This window comes from Electrona antarctica, assembly GCF_951216825.1.
Source record: "Electrona antarctica genome assembly, chromosome: 16".
NCBI lineage: Eukaryota > Metazoa > Chordata > Actinopteri > Myctophiformes > Myctophidae > Electrona > Electrona antarctica.
Genome location: NC_136797.1, coordinates 34,783,200 through 34,799,675, shown reverse-complemented (window position 1 = coordinate 34,799,675; position 16,476 = coordinate 34,783,200). Strand labels below are relative to the sequence as shown.

At 40.2% G+C, this 16,476-nt stretch overlaps 2 protein-coding genes across 2 annotated transcripts; one reads left to right on the top strand and one right to left on the bottom strand.

Annotated features, from left to right (window-relative positions):
• Positions 1–2,716: 2,716 nt before the first annotated feature.
• gal3st1b (galactose-3-O-sulfotransferase 1b) lies at positions 2,717–4,420 on the bottom strand. The gene is made up of 2 exons (XM_079524197.1): positions 4,335–4,420; positions 2,717–4,231 (listed from the first exon to the last, which is right to left on the bottom strand). Exons 1-2 carry the CDS (start codon positions 4,382–4,384, stop codon positions 3,079–3,081), a joined length of 1,203 nt encoding a protein of 400 aa, XP_079380323.1. The 5' UTR covers positions 4,385–4,420; the 3' UTR covers positions 2,717–3,078.
• Positions 4,421–8,234: 3,814 nt separating this feature from the next.
• Positions 8,235–13,688, top strand: srsf9 (serine and arginine rich splicing factor 9). Its single transcript, XM_079523870.1, has 5 exons — positions 8,235–8,540; positions 11,204–11,490; positions 11,846–12,066; positions 12,516–12,688; positions 12,782–13,688. Exons 2-5 carry the CDS (start codon positions 11,333–11,335, stop codon positions 13,043–13,045), a joined length of 816 nt encoding a protein of 271 aa, XP_079379996.1. The 5' UTR covers positions 8,235–8,540; positions 11,204–11,332; the 3' UTR covers positions 13,046–13,688.
• The last annotated feature ends 2,788 nt before the right edge of the window (positions 13,689–16,476 follow it).

Genomic DNA, 16,476 nt, shown 5'->3' with positions numbered 1-16,476 from the left:
AAGCTTCTATCTTATTGTGAGTTACAGAGGACAGCAAGGTTGTATCACTGTCATGCTGCCTCTTAGCTGCCTCTTAGACTGTGAAATGTCTCTCAGCAATGCACTGCACTGCACTCACTCTAGGCCAAGTACAGTATGTAAACGAAATGTAAACAATGGCTCAGCTTATATCCAAAGCCTCTGCCTGTCTAGCCCCTAGTTATGGAATGTGTTTTTTGGCTTGCAAGACCATATGGCCTCACCTTAGAGGGCCTCACTCACAGTTGGTAGAGATTGTTATGTAATGGGCAGCTTAAAAAGCAAACTTATGTAACGAATTCTCAGAAACAGTTAACATATGGTGAATCAGTTTAATTGATGCTAGAAGAATCATCCAGCCTTTTGAAAGAAGTCTATTAAAATCAATATACACTTACTTACTGTTTTGAAACAAATTTTTAACAAAAGTATGTGTACCAATTATTGGCAGCTATGATTGACTCAACAAAATATGACTATGTCAGTCATGTAGACTACAACTTATTGTGCTATCATACCAGCACATATTCAGTGCCAGTGTGAGTGAGTGATACATTATCCAACCTCACACTGTATTATAAAACATTAAGCAGCATTGTCTAAATCAGTATACTATGTAGTACTCGAGGACATTGTGACTTCAACAGAAACCAACTGTATTCAAGAAATGCATTCTGGTGTAATAGTAGACAGGGACATAAAAATTATGTCTATTATTTCAGTAGGTTTTAACCATGTTCAACCTGCCGTCCCTATTTTGTGGCGTCATTATAAGTTTATTTTTTGTATTAGATTTGTGAAAGATAAAATAAAAAAAGAACATATAGGGCTTACGGATATAGCGAACTGACATGCCTAAGAACAAAATGTAGGTGGAGTTGGCCACCACATGAGTGTGTCTCACAATCTTGTGTTTGTCAGACATTTCATATTCCCCATTGCAACAGTCAAGCTGTGTCTTAGCAGCAGATGGTACAGGCTATACACACAAACATGTTCCATGCTCGAGTTACAAATTTATCCTAGGCACGTCAGCATTGTTTAATGTTTAGTTAAGAGGAAATGTACCCAACAACTCCCTCCTGCACTGTTACACAAGATGCACCTGGAGTCCAAAGTGATGATGGGCCATTAGTTCATTCTCACAGGCTCACAGCTCCTCTGAACCTTCCAGTCCATTTCCTTTGAATTAAAGGCTCAAATTTCAAACGCTTTCGTATTATATTACAAGCTTCAAAATCTTGGATGATTCTGAGAAACGAGCAGATCTACAAGCTTACAATACATCACACACTGTGAGCTAGTAGATTATGACTATTTTTGAACAGACCAAGTATAGAGCCCTGTCCCCTGGGGGACTCAGTAACAGTAAGATGCATTACAGAGTTCAGTGCGTTAAATAACTGCAATACATACATATTTCATTGCAATTTATCCTTTTCTTGCTATTTATGTTTTTGTTTGACATTGTATAGCAATACACGGTAATATTATAGAACACTGATTTTAGTTCATTGCAATAAGGGTGGGTATTATATATATATATAAATGTATATCTATTGCTGTGATCTACAAAAAATATTACTGACAAAAAGTTCAGATTTCTGGGTTATACTTGCAGATTGCTTGTTGGCTAGATCAGCAAGCATACTGTGCTGCCCTACAAAGCCAAAGTGCAGGGCAGTGTGTTAGGAACAATCCGTGAAAAGCAAGGAAAAGTATAGAGATGTAAATACATTAACCTTACCTATTCTGTTATTGATTTAAAGGAAATATTATACACATTTGCTATCACTGTCAATGAACACAACACCTGTGGCCTGTCCAACTGGCGTGCATGAAACAAAGTTGGATCAAATTCAGCCACAAGATGGCAGTCAAGTCATAGCCATCCCTGATATGGTTTTAATAGTTTGGAAACATTACAACAGTAACACCCTCCCAAAATCGGGGGAAAAGTGTTTACTCCTGTAAAATAAAACGTTTTGTATGACCGTACAAGACATAATTCATTCTGGCACTCTCATCACATACAAGCACCCTCCCTTCACATTCTCCACTTGCACGCATGTCTCCTTTTACATTTTCACTCTCACATACATTCTTTTTTCACAGTTTCACTCTCGCATACACATTCTCCTCTGACATATGCCTATATAATATCCCCTTTCACATACTATACATATATAATACTATATTACTATACATACTATTAAATATATTTACACACACACGCGTGGGTTTTCAGATGGCGGTCCGTGGTCAAATCGATGTCAATTTGGGGGTCCAATTGACGAAAATTGAGAACCACTGGTTGCATTGGTAATGGTAGAATTCAGCACCATGGATAGCACTCGCGGTAGGTAACATTACGTAAACACTGAACAGTCGGTCAATTTGATTAGAAGAGGTCGGGACAACAGAACAGACGTTAAACTCAACAACGTCTGTTCTGTGCATAGTCATGTTGGCTACATGCATCCATATGCATGCATCATGCATGCATTATACATAAGATTGGCATACATAGCTACAATAGCCTTTACGTGCATTTTAAAAACGCATGCACACTGCCTGCAAAAACGGGAAAACAAACAATTTGAAACAAACAAGGACTACGATTTTTTATCATTTTTTATCAGTGTTACACAAGTCTCTCTCTCTCTCTCTCTCTCTCTCTCTCTCTCTCTCTCACACACACACACACACACACACACACACACACACACACACACACACACACACACACACACACACACACACACACACACACACACACACACACACACACACACACACACACACACACACACACACACCCACACACACACACACACACACACACACACACACACACACACACACACACACACACATTCACACACACACACACACACACACACACACACACACACACACACACACACACACACACACACACACACACACACACACACACACACACACTAGACATTACTCTGAAATATTTCCTTCCACTCAATCAAATTGTCAATAAAAAAATCCTGTTCCACATGTCTTAATGACAGTAAGGCCCTGTATTCAGCTAATGGCATCTTTTAGCCAGCCCCATAATGTTGTGAGCCAAAGGTTGACTCCTAGATCTGATAAGTACTGTATTTCAGGTGTGAGCATTTTTCGACAGAGTGTCCTATAATTGGGGTCGACATCTTTTCTCATATTGTATCCCAGGATAGAAGATTCTCCAAATGGCTGCCAGGGCAGCAAACTTTTATCCTGAATCATGCTGGCTTCAACTGCACCCTCACCCTCAACACAGATGGCCATCATCTTAGCATTCCATCTCTTCAGCTCATCAACCTCCTTCTCCATTCTTTGTTTGCCATATGCTTCCACTCTGTTCCAGAATGTGATATTAAAATGTTGATAGAGTCTCCAATCAGCCCCATTCCACTGCAAAGCTTTAGCTCTCAACTCAGGGGTCAGTCGAGATGTAGATGAAGCCTTGCGGGCATTGAGTTTGAAAAACAACAGGTCCTCCATGGTCCAGCAGAGAGTGTCCTTGAGCAGGATTAGAGACTCCTCGAAATATTCTGCTATTAGGACCAGATGAAAACGTTTGGACAGAGTATGAATAACTCTCAGAACATTAGGGTCATCTTCCTCCATGTTATTATCAAATCCCAAATCAAAAAGGAGCAGATTCCTCAGGTAGAATGAATTGTAGCCATCTGGGGTGTAGAAGGCCCAAGGGCTGTGCAGAAACTCTGCCAGTTTGTCATCTCCACGGATCCTCCATGTGAGGGGGATTGCTCTGCGATAGTAATGGAATGATGAGTCAAAGAGTTCAGCTGGGTCACGTAAGATGGTAATGTACACAGCATCCACAGGCAGAAGCTTGGCCACCTCGTGAGCATCAAAGCGCATATGGTTACAAACAATATTGAAACACTGCCCAGGCTGGTAGTCCTTGACCTGAGAACAGAGGAATGGAGATGGGTAAGAGAAGTCATTGCGACCATCAGGGAAGGCAAACTTTAACTTGTGTCTCTCTCCAAAGCGGAAGAGGATATTGAGTAATGTGCTGCTAGCAGTCTTATGGGTCTTCATGAACATGATGTTCACTTTGGGATGGCACTCTTCTGACTGGATGTTTGCGCTCTGCAGTGGGATGGTCAAATTCTTCTGCAATGCTTGTGTCATGCTTAGCACGCACGAGGGAGCAAATGAGCCCCTGTGAACAAAGTATATAAATTCAAAGGATAAATATACATATAAATAAAAATCTGCGTGATTTTGCCTTCTCAAAATATTTATTTCTTCCTTAATGTACCTACTCTTGCATGTTGACTTGGGTTGGGCTAGATAGGCAGTACAGTACCAGCATGATGCCAGTCAATACAGTCCATAGAACCACCCCTCGGATCAGCTTCCTCCCACTCATTCCAAACATGTTTATAAAAAGGTATCTGAAAAGGACAAATTAACTTGACCAGTTAGGCTGACACATAACATGCAATGGGTCATTTACACAAAATCGTATAGCTAAAATGTTATCTTATTCCACTGTTATAATGTAACTCTGTTGCACTCACTGTAGTGAGAAACAGTGACACAATGGCGTAAAATGCAGGTCTTGAGAAAGTCTATTTGACGTCCCAATTTGTCATTTGTCATATATGGTTATACTCACACAGATACATTGTATGCTAATGTTTACATAGACTATTACCAATGTAACTAAACAATCGTATTACAGGCACCAGGCAACAGCTTAAAACTCATCTTTGTCTCATCTTTTTTGTTTAGTTAATTGTTAATCAAGAGCTACAGTCAGTGACAAGATGGGAATTTCTGTTTGTTATTCTGTTGATTGGGCTATAAATGTATTTGGAGTTTAAAATTGCAATTTAAGGATTAAGCTATGATAAACAACGCTAGGTAATAAAGTGTCATGGAAAAGAACGCAAATAACTGATAAGCATGAAAATGCTGCCTCAAGTTTTTTCAGACCAAAGAGCCCCTATGTTTACATAGCAAACATGTTTATGGTTCTTCAATTTCAACAGACAATACTATGAAAGTTCCGGCCTGGTAGCAGCCCCTAGAGGCAGTGCTGCTCCTTGGTAACCAGGGGTCATCCTGTAATCTACAGTATATTGATTAGTTTACTGTTTATATAATGTGATGTTGTTGTTGTTGTATTGTTTTGTTTACGGCAGTAATGTTTTCATTTTTTTCTGATAAAGACTGATAGTGATTTTACTCCATGATTCATAACTACTCATGATTTATTATGACTATATTATTATGCTCTCCATCCCATTTTACTGACTGCATTTTGATCAACAATTAATTGTTCAAGAATAAGCCCCTGATTCTGAACAGATGTCTTCAAGTTCATATGCAATGATCTACTCTGTTTCACTGTATTTATCTTATGAATACTGCTCCATTGTCATCTTGAGGTATCTGATTAGAATGTGTTTCAGAAGAAAAATACTATAGAAATCAGCCAAATTAGTTTTCAAATCTTTGTGAACATCTTTGTGAACTCAACGAACTGAAAAGTTATTTAAAGCAGTTGTTCAAAAGAAGTTAGTTGTTTGATTTACCTGTTGCGAGGTAGAGACAGCTGCATCAGGAGCATCACAGTGCAGGTATGTTATCAATGCAGGCTGAAAACCAACCCCTAGCCTGGGTACACTATATACATACTGACCAAAGTTACCTCTCATTGGCTGTGATGAAAACTGGCAGAAGCTCGATATAAATTCCAATTGGCCAACGAAAAGGCCATTTGTGTCCTTTTGGTCTCTAACACATCAACGAGTTGATCCCCTAAAGTTAAACTAATAAGTCTCCTCAGATTTGAGAAAACAGCTGCACAGGTGTGCACAAAACCCAATGACAGTATGCTATAATCTCATTATTATAAAGGTAATAAAACAATGCACAATGCACTTATCTCGATGATAATGTGTGTGTGTGTGTGTGTGTGTGTGTGTGTGTGTGTGTGTGTGTGTGTGTGTGTGTGTGTGTGTGTGTGTGTGTGTGTGTGTGTGTGTGTGTGTGTGTGTACTACAGAGCATTAATTAATTAATTCAAGATGTATTTATTCTCAAATTTACACTGAGAAGTTAAACTCATTTGTAGTGTCATTGAGCAATAAATACAATGCATTCGAAAACATCACTGTTGAAATATTATTACAAAAAAACTAAAAATAATTCCACGTTGTGGTGACCTGTTTGGTCATCAGAGTTCTAAAACGACTCAAGCGTACTAGAGTGTAATCTGCAGTATATTCCATGTGGTAAATGGTAACCATTTTATTTTCATTTGCCACATTAAGACAAGACATTGGCTGTGGATTCATTTCTCACCCATGGGAAAAGTGTACGATCCTGTGAAACCGGAAATGTCTGTGAAACTGTAGTCTCTACTCACCCATGACTTCACTCCATGCAGGGGGTCTGCTTACAATTGCAGATCGGATATCTTTCCCAACTGCTAGGAATGCTTTCATGACTTCTGGATATTTAGTGGAGTCTGCTTCATAGCACCTTTCAGGAGAAAACTGACATAGCTGTCTTTGCCTGAAGGAGAAGCAAGAAATATTGCTACTCAAACATGTTGTTCATCCTTCCACTGCCAGTCTAGCATGGCTGACCCATATTGTTCAAGGAGATGCATGCTTTCAAACTGGACACCTAAAAAAAAAGACCAAAAAGTCTGGAGACTTTAATATTCTGTGTACATGCCACTGCCATGGCGACTATCTGAAACAGAAGTTGAATAATTTTAAAAGCTAAAAAGGAATGGGGCAGAAATGTATACTTCATGTGCTTATTGAGAGCTGCCAAATACTTAGTCGTGAGGCAGAAACTGGTAATAAATAAATACATAAATAGAGAATGAATGAATGAATGAATGAATGAATGAATGAGGCATGTTCTATAATACAATCTGTGCAATCTGTAAAGTTCTTGCCAAGTTGCCATGGTAGCCAAAACTTTATTTTAAGTAAACCTACAGTAGGCTACTACTAGTACACAATACATCACATAGTAGCGCAAGTCAAATAGATATGCGTGTGTGCGTGCATGCGTAGGATACATGTAGGCTATCCAAAGTTCAGTTGTTCTTCAGAAGAAATCTGAGCTGAGCATATATCATCTGAATTTGGAAAACAACACTAGCCTGAGCCTAACATTCAATCTACCTGACCATTCTAGCCTGAATTTTCATTTAGTTTCACTCCATAACACGATTATTATGCTAAACAAAAGCCTTTCAAATACATCAAGCGTGTTCTCTTGACTTTGGATCCCAAATAAAACTTAGCATGGCTGACAGGTGACAGTTTCACAGTAAAAGTGAGTGACAATGTGATCAAGAAAAGGGGAAATTACCTATATAGATTGCATTTTAGAGGCTAAGCTTTCCAGTGGAAAAAAATCATAATGGCATCTAGACTAGTAAAGAACACGATTTTTGCACAAGATCTCCTCATTGGTCAGTAAGAATACATTGAGGAGGACTCTTGCAGGAGCACTCTGACTATACAGTATCATATATTGAATAGTATATGCATACACCTCATGGTACCACACCACTTCAAAGGCCTTAAAAACTAGGCTTCAGACATCCCAAAACAAACTGGTCAGGCTACTGCTTGGCCTTCCATCGAGAACCCACTTAACCCCTGCTCATTTGTATTAATGTAGAATGGCTCAGGGTAGAAGACTTGCAATGGGCCTGTTCTACAAGATATACTACTACACCTCAATCATACCCACGATTTGGCACGAACAAGGGTTTCAATTTGTTCTCCTGGTATAACACCAAAAATGTGGAATGCCATGCCCTACCAACAGCCATAAGGAAGTGTGAATCCCTACCCTCTAAATTTCTAAAAGAACACCTACAGGTCAGGTTGCTCCGTGGCTGCAATTCGGAACTGGCCCAAGTAAAAAGTTTAGATTTTGCATTTGTACATGTTCAGAGTATACGAGGCAGTGGGTTCTGCGCTCAGGACCATGGGGAATGATACCTTAGACTCTCGTAGATTGAAAATGTCAGAATCGATAAATAAATCTAGTCTAAATCTAGGCTAGATTGATTGGTTGATTGATTCACTCAGTCGGTCATTCATTGATTAAATCAATCAACCAATCAATTGTTGGCTACTCATAAAGGGGTTCAAAAAAGATCTCACCTGTGGAGGGCAGTGTTGGACTTTTAGTGCAACGCCTCGCCTGTAGGACGGAAAAAAAGAAGACGGGAGGAGGAGCCTGATTTATTGCACGCTTCGTCGTACGACGGTGTCGCGCGGTGAAAATAGCCGATCTACAAGCCCACACAACTCATCGCATCCGTTACGTGTTGTGGGCTTGTACGAGTTGTAGATCAGTACTATGTTCACCACCACGCAACACAGTCGTACGGTACAACGATAACTACTACCGCGGAAGGGGGCAAGGGTACGGCGTGTGAAGTACTGACACTGCCTTGTACAAACTACCTAGTTACGTGAAAAGGTAACTTGAATCATACGATATGTCGTCGCATTGTTGTGCTTATTGTTCATTGACTGCTTTCTTCTCCCGTTGTACCAATATATATTTAATACATGTGCGGTTATTCCAGTTAATAATGGCGCGTTACGTAAAGTGCCGCTTGCTTGTTAGCGTTAGCTTGATACATTATCAACAAAGGGATTTAGAGTCGGCGTTGTTGTTGCATCGTTGCTGGAAGGTAGAATACGGTGTTTTTTGAGCCGACGTTTATTTTAGTTGAAGCGTTTGTTTTAATTAAAGTATGTTAAATAAAATGAAGCGCTGGCTAGGGCAGCGGAGTCTCTTCAGTTATCTGCAGCTAGCTACGAGGCCTAGTAGAGGCTCTAGCTTCGTAGCTAACACAGCTAATCCGGGTTAGCTAAATCAATTCAAACCTTTGACCCGTACACATTACATTCCGATTGCACAACGTCCAGACTCCACAGTTCGTTGTGTAGACCCACAAGCCTGCGACAAGATGTGAACCTGTAAGTCGACTTGACATGTACCATGGCATGGGCCAGACTGTTTATAATCAAGTAACTTCCGCATTAAACACTTCTCCTGGTGCATTGCATGTCCACTACGGCCATCTTTGCACATCTGGCTTTTTACATGCCGTCCTACATTATGTTACCAAGTGGTATGTGTAATCTTAACCATTAGCTTAATAGTTGGCATAGTGTGCACAATAAGGAAGTGGTGATTCCAACGCAAACCTGCCGTTCGAGATCGACCTTACCGACATTTAGCGTGTTAATGCATTGGGCAGATATTCGGGCGACCCCATCATAAACCTGAAATTCGAATCCAGTAGAGTAAAATGTATGTATTTTAAATCAAAGATCCTCCCAGGTTCCCTATTGTCTGTAGCAATTTCATGTCAAGACTCAAGAACTGTCTCCCCTTTCTCTGTACTGACAGAACTTCCGCAGAAGTGTCTAGAAAAGATTGTCTGTCTGTATACGGTAGATGCCTAGATGGATAGAAATCAAATGCTTTATTACAGTTTTTTCTGTCTTCATATGGCCACTTACAACATTAATTGTTTATGCAAATTGCATGGCATGTTCAAATCCATAGCAACAGGTTTTATAGCAGCTATAAGTAATATATCAACATTTTAGTGCTGTGTTTTTGTATTCAGACAGCCAGCAATGGGTTAAACGAATGAATTTCTCTAACTATAAACTTTCACGACAGCAGACAGCCCAAGTACAAATATAATTTATGAAAAGGCTACTACAGTGATAGCCTTTCCATAGTAGTATCTTTTTATATTTTTCCAAAAAGAAGACAAACGGCCAAATATAGCATATTTCAATGCTTATATTATAAATTATGAATCTTGAACCTAAGGAAACTATTGTAAAGGTTGTTTGCTGTCGTACATAACGCAGTGTGTTGAATCTCCATACTAGGCTCTCGCCTTGCCCTAGCCTCTAGGGGCCTCGGTCTGCCTTCAAAGATGAGGAACAATGCATTGAATTTGACTGTCCACTTCCTGATTGGTTAGTCATTTGCCAGCAAAGCTGGACAAAGCTTCTAGAAAAAGCTTCTTTGAATTACTTATAGCTTAGCTGCTTTAAATCTGTACTTTGTCTATATGTTAAAGGGGGACAAGTGAATGATGCAGTGTGCCTATTTAATGCATGCATTGTCATTTTAAAACAAATAATGTTGGGTGCTCAGGTAACACAGGGGTCAAGTTCCTAACCCAATGCCGGAGTTAAGGAGTTCTAAGCCTCTGGATACATTCGGCCGGGTTCTGGACAGAAGTAGCCTGCCCCAGCCTGTGTGATTTCTGATCTAGAGGGGCGTATGCTGGGAAAAACAGCCGGTGGATCCTATTGGTTCACCGATATGAGTGCTCGCCCTCCCCTCCCCGGTAGAAAACGGCGGACAACACAGACAACACTGACATCACATCACCAAATTTGGAGCGACGCCCCTCTGCACTGTTATTGGTTAGCGAAATCCCCTCCCTGGTAGAAAACAGCGGAAAACTCTGACATCACATCACCAAATTTGGAGCGACGCCCATCTGCACTGTTATTGGTTAGCGAAATACAAGTTGACTCCCACTTGCTATGCAGATTTTCCAGTGGGTTTCCCCAGGCTTTTCTTTTTGAGACGAATGCAAACGAAAATAAAAGCCTGGGTAACGAGGCTAGGACAGAAGCTGAGTGGGAAATGTCATCTGCACCAGCAACTCATAGGTTTTGTCAGGGCATCTGTCCAGTGTGGTGTGGAACTAGGAAACTCTTCAGTCCTCACTATCGGGTGAAAAGAAGTGGCCTTGGTGTTGCTTGACTTCACTTGACTATACCCACCCAGGCAGGAACTAGGAACCAAAATACATGCAGAATTGGCATAAAGTCTAAAGTGGGAGAAAAATGCTTCCAAAAAAACAAAGCTTATTTTGTGTACAATTGCTCTGTTCCTTTCCACCCTTTGCCCCCTTTTTAAAGCTCAGCCAACAGAATGCTTTTACCACTGTTAAGGATGTCCGGCATTCATTACCCTGTGTTTTTAAAGATTTCAGGCTTGGATCCAAGGTCCTGTGTCCTGTGGTGATTGTCTGAACTCATAATTTACTACGGCTGCAACCCTGGTTAAAACTTTTTGTTTTTGTCTAAATTAAGGAGTTGGATCCGGATGGACAAAAAATTTGGATTAGGATAAGGACCACTACATCTATTTGTGAACCAGAAGTGAGCTTAAAGCCTGCAGTACCTCCATTCTGTGTTAGCAGAGCCTGTTATTACACCACCATGGCGGATGGACGGATCTATGTGGGGAATCTTCCAATGGATGTCGCGGAGAGAGACATAGAAGACCTCTTCTTCAAATATGGAAAAATACGGGACATCGAATTGAAGAACAATAGAGGCACTATTCCGTTTGCCTTCGTCCGCTTTGAAGACCCACGGTGAGTTTCTGGGATAATCTTGGGAACGTTAAAAAAAATCGCATTCCTCTTGTTGGATACATCTAACTCCTAGGCTTTAATAACGTCTCCAGGAGCTGGCAGCAGGGATTGGATGGAAAACGCCTTTCCTTTAGTCAGACAGGTGTACTGTAAGGAGTTCTGTCCTCCTAGGGATGATGACGGTGCTCTCTATGGAAGGAAGGAACAGGGATGGATATGGGGATTACGCTTAGGCTTTAATAACGTCTCCGTGAGCTGCCATCAGGGAATTGGATGGAGAAGGATTTTCGACGTGTATGTCCTTTAGTTAGTCAGACAGGAGTACTGTAAGGAGTTCTGTGCTCTCTTCTCTTAGGGATGCTGATGATGCCGTCTATGGAAGGAACGGATATGGATATGGGGATTCCAAGCTACGTGTGGAATACCCTCGCTCCTCTGGTGCTAAATTTGGCGGACCTATGGAAGGGGGAAGAGGAGGAGGAGGTGGAGGAGGAGAAAGAGGAGGGGGGCCTGGAGGGCCTAGGGGAAGGTTTGGACCCCCAACTCGAAGATCTGAATTCCGAGTCATAGTGACTGGTAGGTGGACGTTATGAGTTGTAGACCGTTTTTTTGTTTTCTCTCTCATGGCGGACTGGATGTCAAGGGGACTAAGTGGATGACGTCGAGTCAGCTGCTTAAGTCATGAAAGAAAAAAAACAATCACTAAACTCACTGGTCATGTTGGCTTCATAACATCAAACACCGGCCATAGTGACTGGTAGGTGTGTTTTTTGTCAATGTTTTTAAGGACTTGTATGGCCTGCATCACCCATATTTATGAATGTTCTCAGAATAGCATTGCTTATATAAGGCAAAATATTAAAGTTTTGTATTTTGACCCTTTATGCCATTCCTTTAAGTTTATAGTCTATATGTTATTTAAATGTGTTGTATTTATAGTCGTAGCCTTATTCTTGTCTTCACACAATGCAAGGTTTTGTCTTTTTCACCGGGCTGCCATTTTGTCTTGTCACATTCACTTCCAGGATTACCTCCAACTGGGAGCTGGCAAGATCTCAAGGACCACATGCGTGAAGCTGGTGACGTGTGCTTTGCGGATGTGCAGCGAGATGGTGAAGGCGTTGTGGAATTCCTTCGTAGGGAAGACATGGAGTATGCTCTGCGTAGACTGGACCGGACCGAGTTCCGTTCTCATCAAGTGAGTACACGTCTTGCACATCATTCTTACTCTTATTCATATGTAGTGTCCTAGTAGTAACAATTGATGATTTCTCTTGTCAACTCCTTGCAGGGTGAAACGGCATACATCCGAGTCTATGAAGAGAGAGTTACTCCCAGCTTTGGTCGTTCACGTTCCCGTTCCAGATCTAGAGGGCGTTATTCTCCACCGCCCTACCAGAGCAGAGGGTCCCCCAGAGGGTCCCCCCCTCAGCGCTACCAATCGCCACCACCACGTATGTCCCGCCATAGTCCACCCTCCAGGAGACAGCATAGCCCACCCCCACGCCACAGCCCACCCCCACGCCACAGCCCACCCCCACGCCACTACCGGTAGAAACTATATATGGGCAGTGAAGGAGTTGAATTTTTGTAATGATATTCTACTTTTATTTTTTAATTTGACTTTATCCCAGGCCTCCCCTATGTTACACCAATTCCCACCCTTTGCTTGTGATTTACATTCCATGATTAGGATTTCCTCCCACACATCATTTCTACGCCTTAAAGGTTAGGATTTTTGAGTCACTTCCATGGTAAGTTCAAGATGCACTATTATGCATTTATCAAGACAAATGTCAAAACATTTAGTTGCATAACCGATGACATTTTCTTTAAAGAAATGATAACTGCTCGTCGATTGGTCTCTATTATTATGAAATTAGTAAAATAGTCAAAATATACACTTCCATTTAACTAATTGTGATTCTGCAACTTGAAATGTTAAATGCTTAACAGAACCTTCCGTTTGTGTCAAAGTGCTGTTTTAAATTATGGTGAGGCCTTTTTTGTAATTGAGCCAAAAGGAGCTACACAATAATACTTCCTTTTTTATGTCTGGCTGTGTTGCTGTTAGAATAGTGACACAATAACTGAGCGTCATCATTTGGCTTATGTTAATTTCATCAAACTGTATGATTAAATGTTTTCTTTTCATTTCTTCGCCTTTTTTGAAATAAATGAAACGAAATTTTACTCTACTTCATCTTGCCCTAGTTATGTTTTGATTTAACCCATTAAAACTTGGGAAGCATCTGTCCTTTTTAGATTTTGGCTATATATCTTCTCTGTAGGGTGGGAAGGGAACCTCATACGGTACATCCAAAACATACTTTTCAGCATTATAGTCAAAAATGTAAACTGCACAGAAGTGCAGTAAAACGAATTCCTGGAGACTTTATTCCATTGTGGTCCTATGGAGTCCCCTGTGTAAACTTAGATTTGCATGCCTGTTATGGCAAAATGTTAAATTTGTAGTGAAAACGTTTAAATAAAATAATGTGGTCAGGAATGTTGGCTTAATAAATCCCTGTAAGACCCGGATACATTTCTACTTGCAAAAAATATATTTCAACCTTACTACTACTTTGTACTACTAGGACTTATGTTAAAAAAAAGTTTAAAAAAAAAAAAAAAAAAAAAGTTTAATAAATGTTATGCACATTTATAATAATTAATAAAATAATAATAAATTAATAATTTACATTCGGTGGATATCTTTCACAATAATACATGATACATGTTCTAGACATTCTAATGATCACACAAATATATGTATTACATGCATTTTAGTTACTTTTATCAGGGTTAAAGATTAAAGGTCATAGGTCAATTTTGATTAGAAATTGTCCAGAGATTTTGTGTAAATTTGTGCCTCTGTGGGGGGTATTTATATGCAAATATCATGACCAATGGCATTGCAAGACTAAACAATGAACATCAATGATGATGTTTAGGTAAAAAAAAAAAAAAAGAATTAAGTGATTAATTAAAATGTTACCGAGAAGCATCGTTGGGTCTTAGGGCCGATTCATACATACGCTGTTTCGGCGCTGTAGTGCCGAAATGATTTCGGCTCGTCAGAAATTTTCAGTAGCACCGAAGAGCCAACTTTAGGACGGTACCCGCCCCCCCGAACCTCAAATGACGTCACATTGTAGGCTCTACAGCGCCGAACCGACTTTTATTCGGCTCTAAAATAGGAGTATGAATCGCGCCTTACAGGGTTTTAACTAGGTAGGTCAGATTTATTCAACTGGAATTAATGCATCCTTTTTGTTTCCAATTCTCAAACCGTAGTACCAATAAGGAAACCTCACATTTTTCGTGTGGGGAGGATTTTGATTCTTAGGGAAGAATGTACATTTGATGCATTGTTTCATTATTATGCACCATTTCTTGAGGTGTGATAAAATCGGTGATGCAAGTCTTTCAGACTTATTAACTGAGCAAGCACTAATGTATGCTCCGTCGCATGATGGTGTTGTGTGCTGAAAATAGCAGACCTACTACAAGGCTCAGTCATAAGACTGAACTCAAGTCTAGACCTGTCCATACATTGCTGCTGTCACCAGGTGCTGTCAGAGGAAATGGCATCGCTGCGGTCTGTGATGGCGACAGCTCATGCGCAAAGCACGTGATGTTTCCATGGAAACGAAGGCCATTCCCCCTCGACCTGAAATTTGATTAACCCGGCCTAATCTCCACCTTTAACAAACGTGTTTGTGTGTGAGAGAGAGACAGGAAAAAGAACAAATCATGCATGTTAACTAAATATTAGCATAATGTATGTATTTTCTTCCCTCCAGCTTTGGTGTGACATCTCTCCAAGGTTTGGGTTTTTAGGTTAAACATTCTTAGTTGTGGTCCACAACTTGTGGAGTCAAGGCACCTGCTGTGGTTATGAATTAAGTTCATTAACCCTATGGCCTTGCACTCTGCTCTCAAACGGGTGTAATTTATGTAGAAAATATGTCAGGAAAATGTTACGACGTGCATGTTTTGTTTCAAGGTTCATGGCTTTTGTCTTGCACATACAGCACAACGTTGCAGGCTGTAACCTGTAAATATAACCTCAAATTTAACAGCATTTACTGTATACGGTATATAAGTGGCCACTATATCACACAAAGTGGTTTAGTGGCAGACTGGCTGTAAACATTGCAGAATACGATTTAATACTGTTATGTGCGTGTACAGCTCTTAACTTTTTTGAATATCATGCAAAGGTCAATTTTCTTTATTATAATTTAAAAATAAATAAAGGGAAGCTCCGCACACTCAGTTCCGCGCACAAAGTATTTATTTTGCAAGCTTTCGGTCTACTGACCTTCAGGCATCCTTAATATAATTCAAAAAGTTAAACTTTATTATATTCTCGATTCATTGTGCATAAAGTTAAATATTTAACTTTTTTTTATTTTGATTATGGCATACAGCTCATGAAAATCAAAAAATCCTATCACAAAATATTAGAAATATTAATCCAGAAATGGTGGCCTGGCCATCTGAAAAGTATAATATATGCAGTCCATACTTGGCCTTGACTACTTTTGAACAAATTATTTCATCAATGGGGTGTGGCATGGAGGTGATCAACCTGTGGCACTGCTGAGGTCTTATGGTTATGGCTGTTAACAGGTTTTCCCTGTTAACAGCCATAAGCTCGTATTGTTGAGTTATGTCTCACACCTTCCTCTTGACAATACAACCTAGATTCTCTGGGTTTCAGGTCAGGCCAGTTCTGGTCAGTTAAGCACAGTAATGCCAGGAAGGTACACCAATTACTAGTAGTTTTGGCTCTGGGCAGGTGCCAAATCCATATAAGCTACATTTTGGGTGCCATGTCATCTGCGGATGTTCGTCCACTGTGTTGTATCAAGTCCAGAGTCAACATAAAAATGAAAACGAGGTTTTAAATATTTCACTTTATGCTCAATGAATCTAGAATATATTAAAGTTATTAGAGTTATTATGGAAGAAAATGCT

Bases quoted from the DNA above. Each gene is read 5' to 3' on its own strand.
- gal3st1b (XM_079524197.1), bottom strand. From the start codon at position 4,384: ATGCTGGTACTGTACTGCCTATCTAGCCCAACCCAAGTCAACATGCAA. The intron at 4,232-4,334 runs GTAGGTACATTA...CTTTGTTCACAG, and splicing joins ACCCAAGTCAACATGCAAGA to GGGCTCATTTGCTCCCTCGT.
- srsf9 (XM_079523870.1), top strand. From the start codon at position 11,333: ATGGCGGATGGACGGATCTATGTGGGGAATCTTCCAATGGATGTCGCG. The intron at 11,491-11,845 runs GTGAGTTTCTGG...CTCTTCTCTTAG, and splicing joins GTCCGCTTTGAAGACCCACG to GGATGCTGATGATGCCGTCT. The intron at 12,689-12,781 runs GTGAGTACACGT...AACTCCTTGCAG, and splicing joins CCGAGTTCCGTTCTCATCAA to GGTGAAACGGCATACATCCG.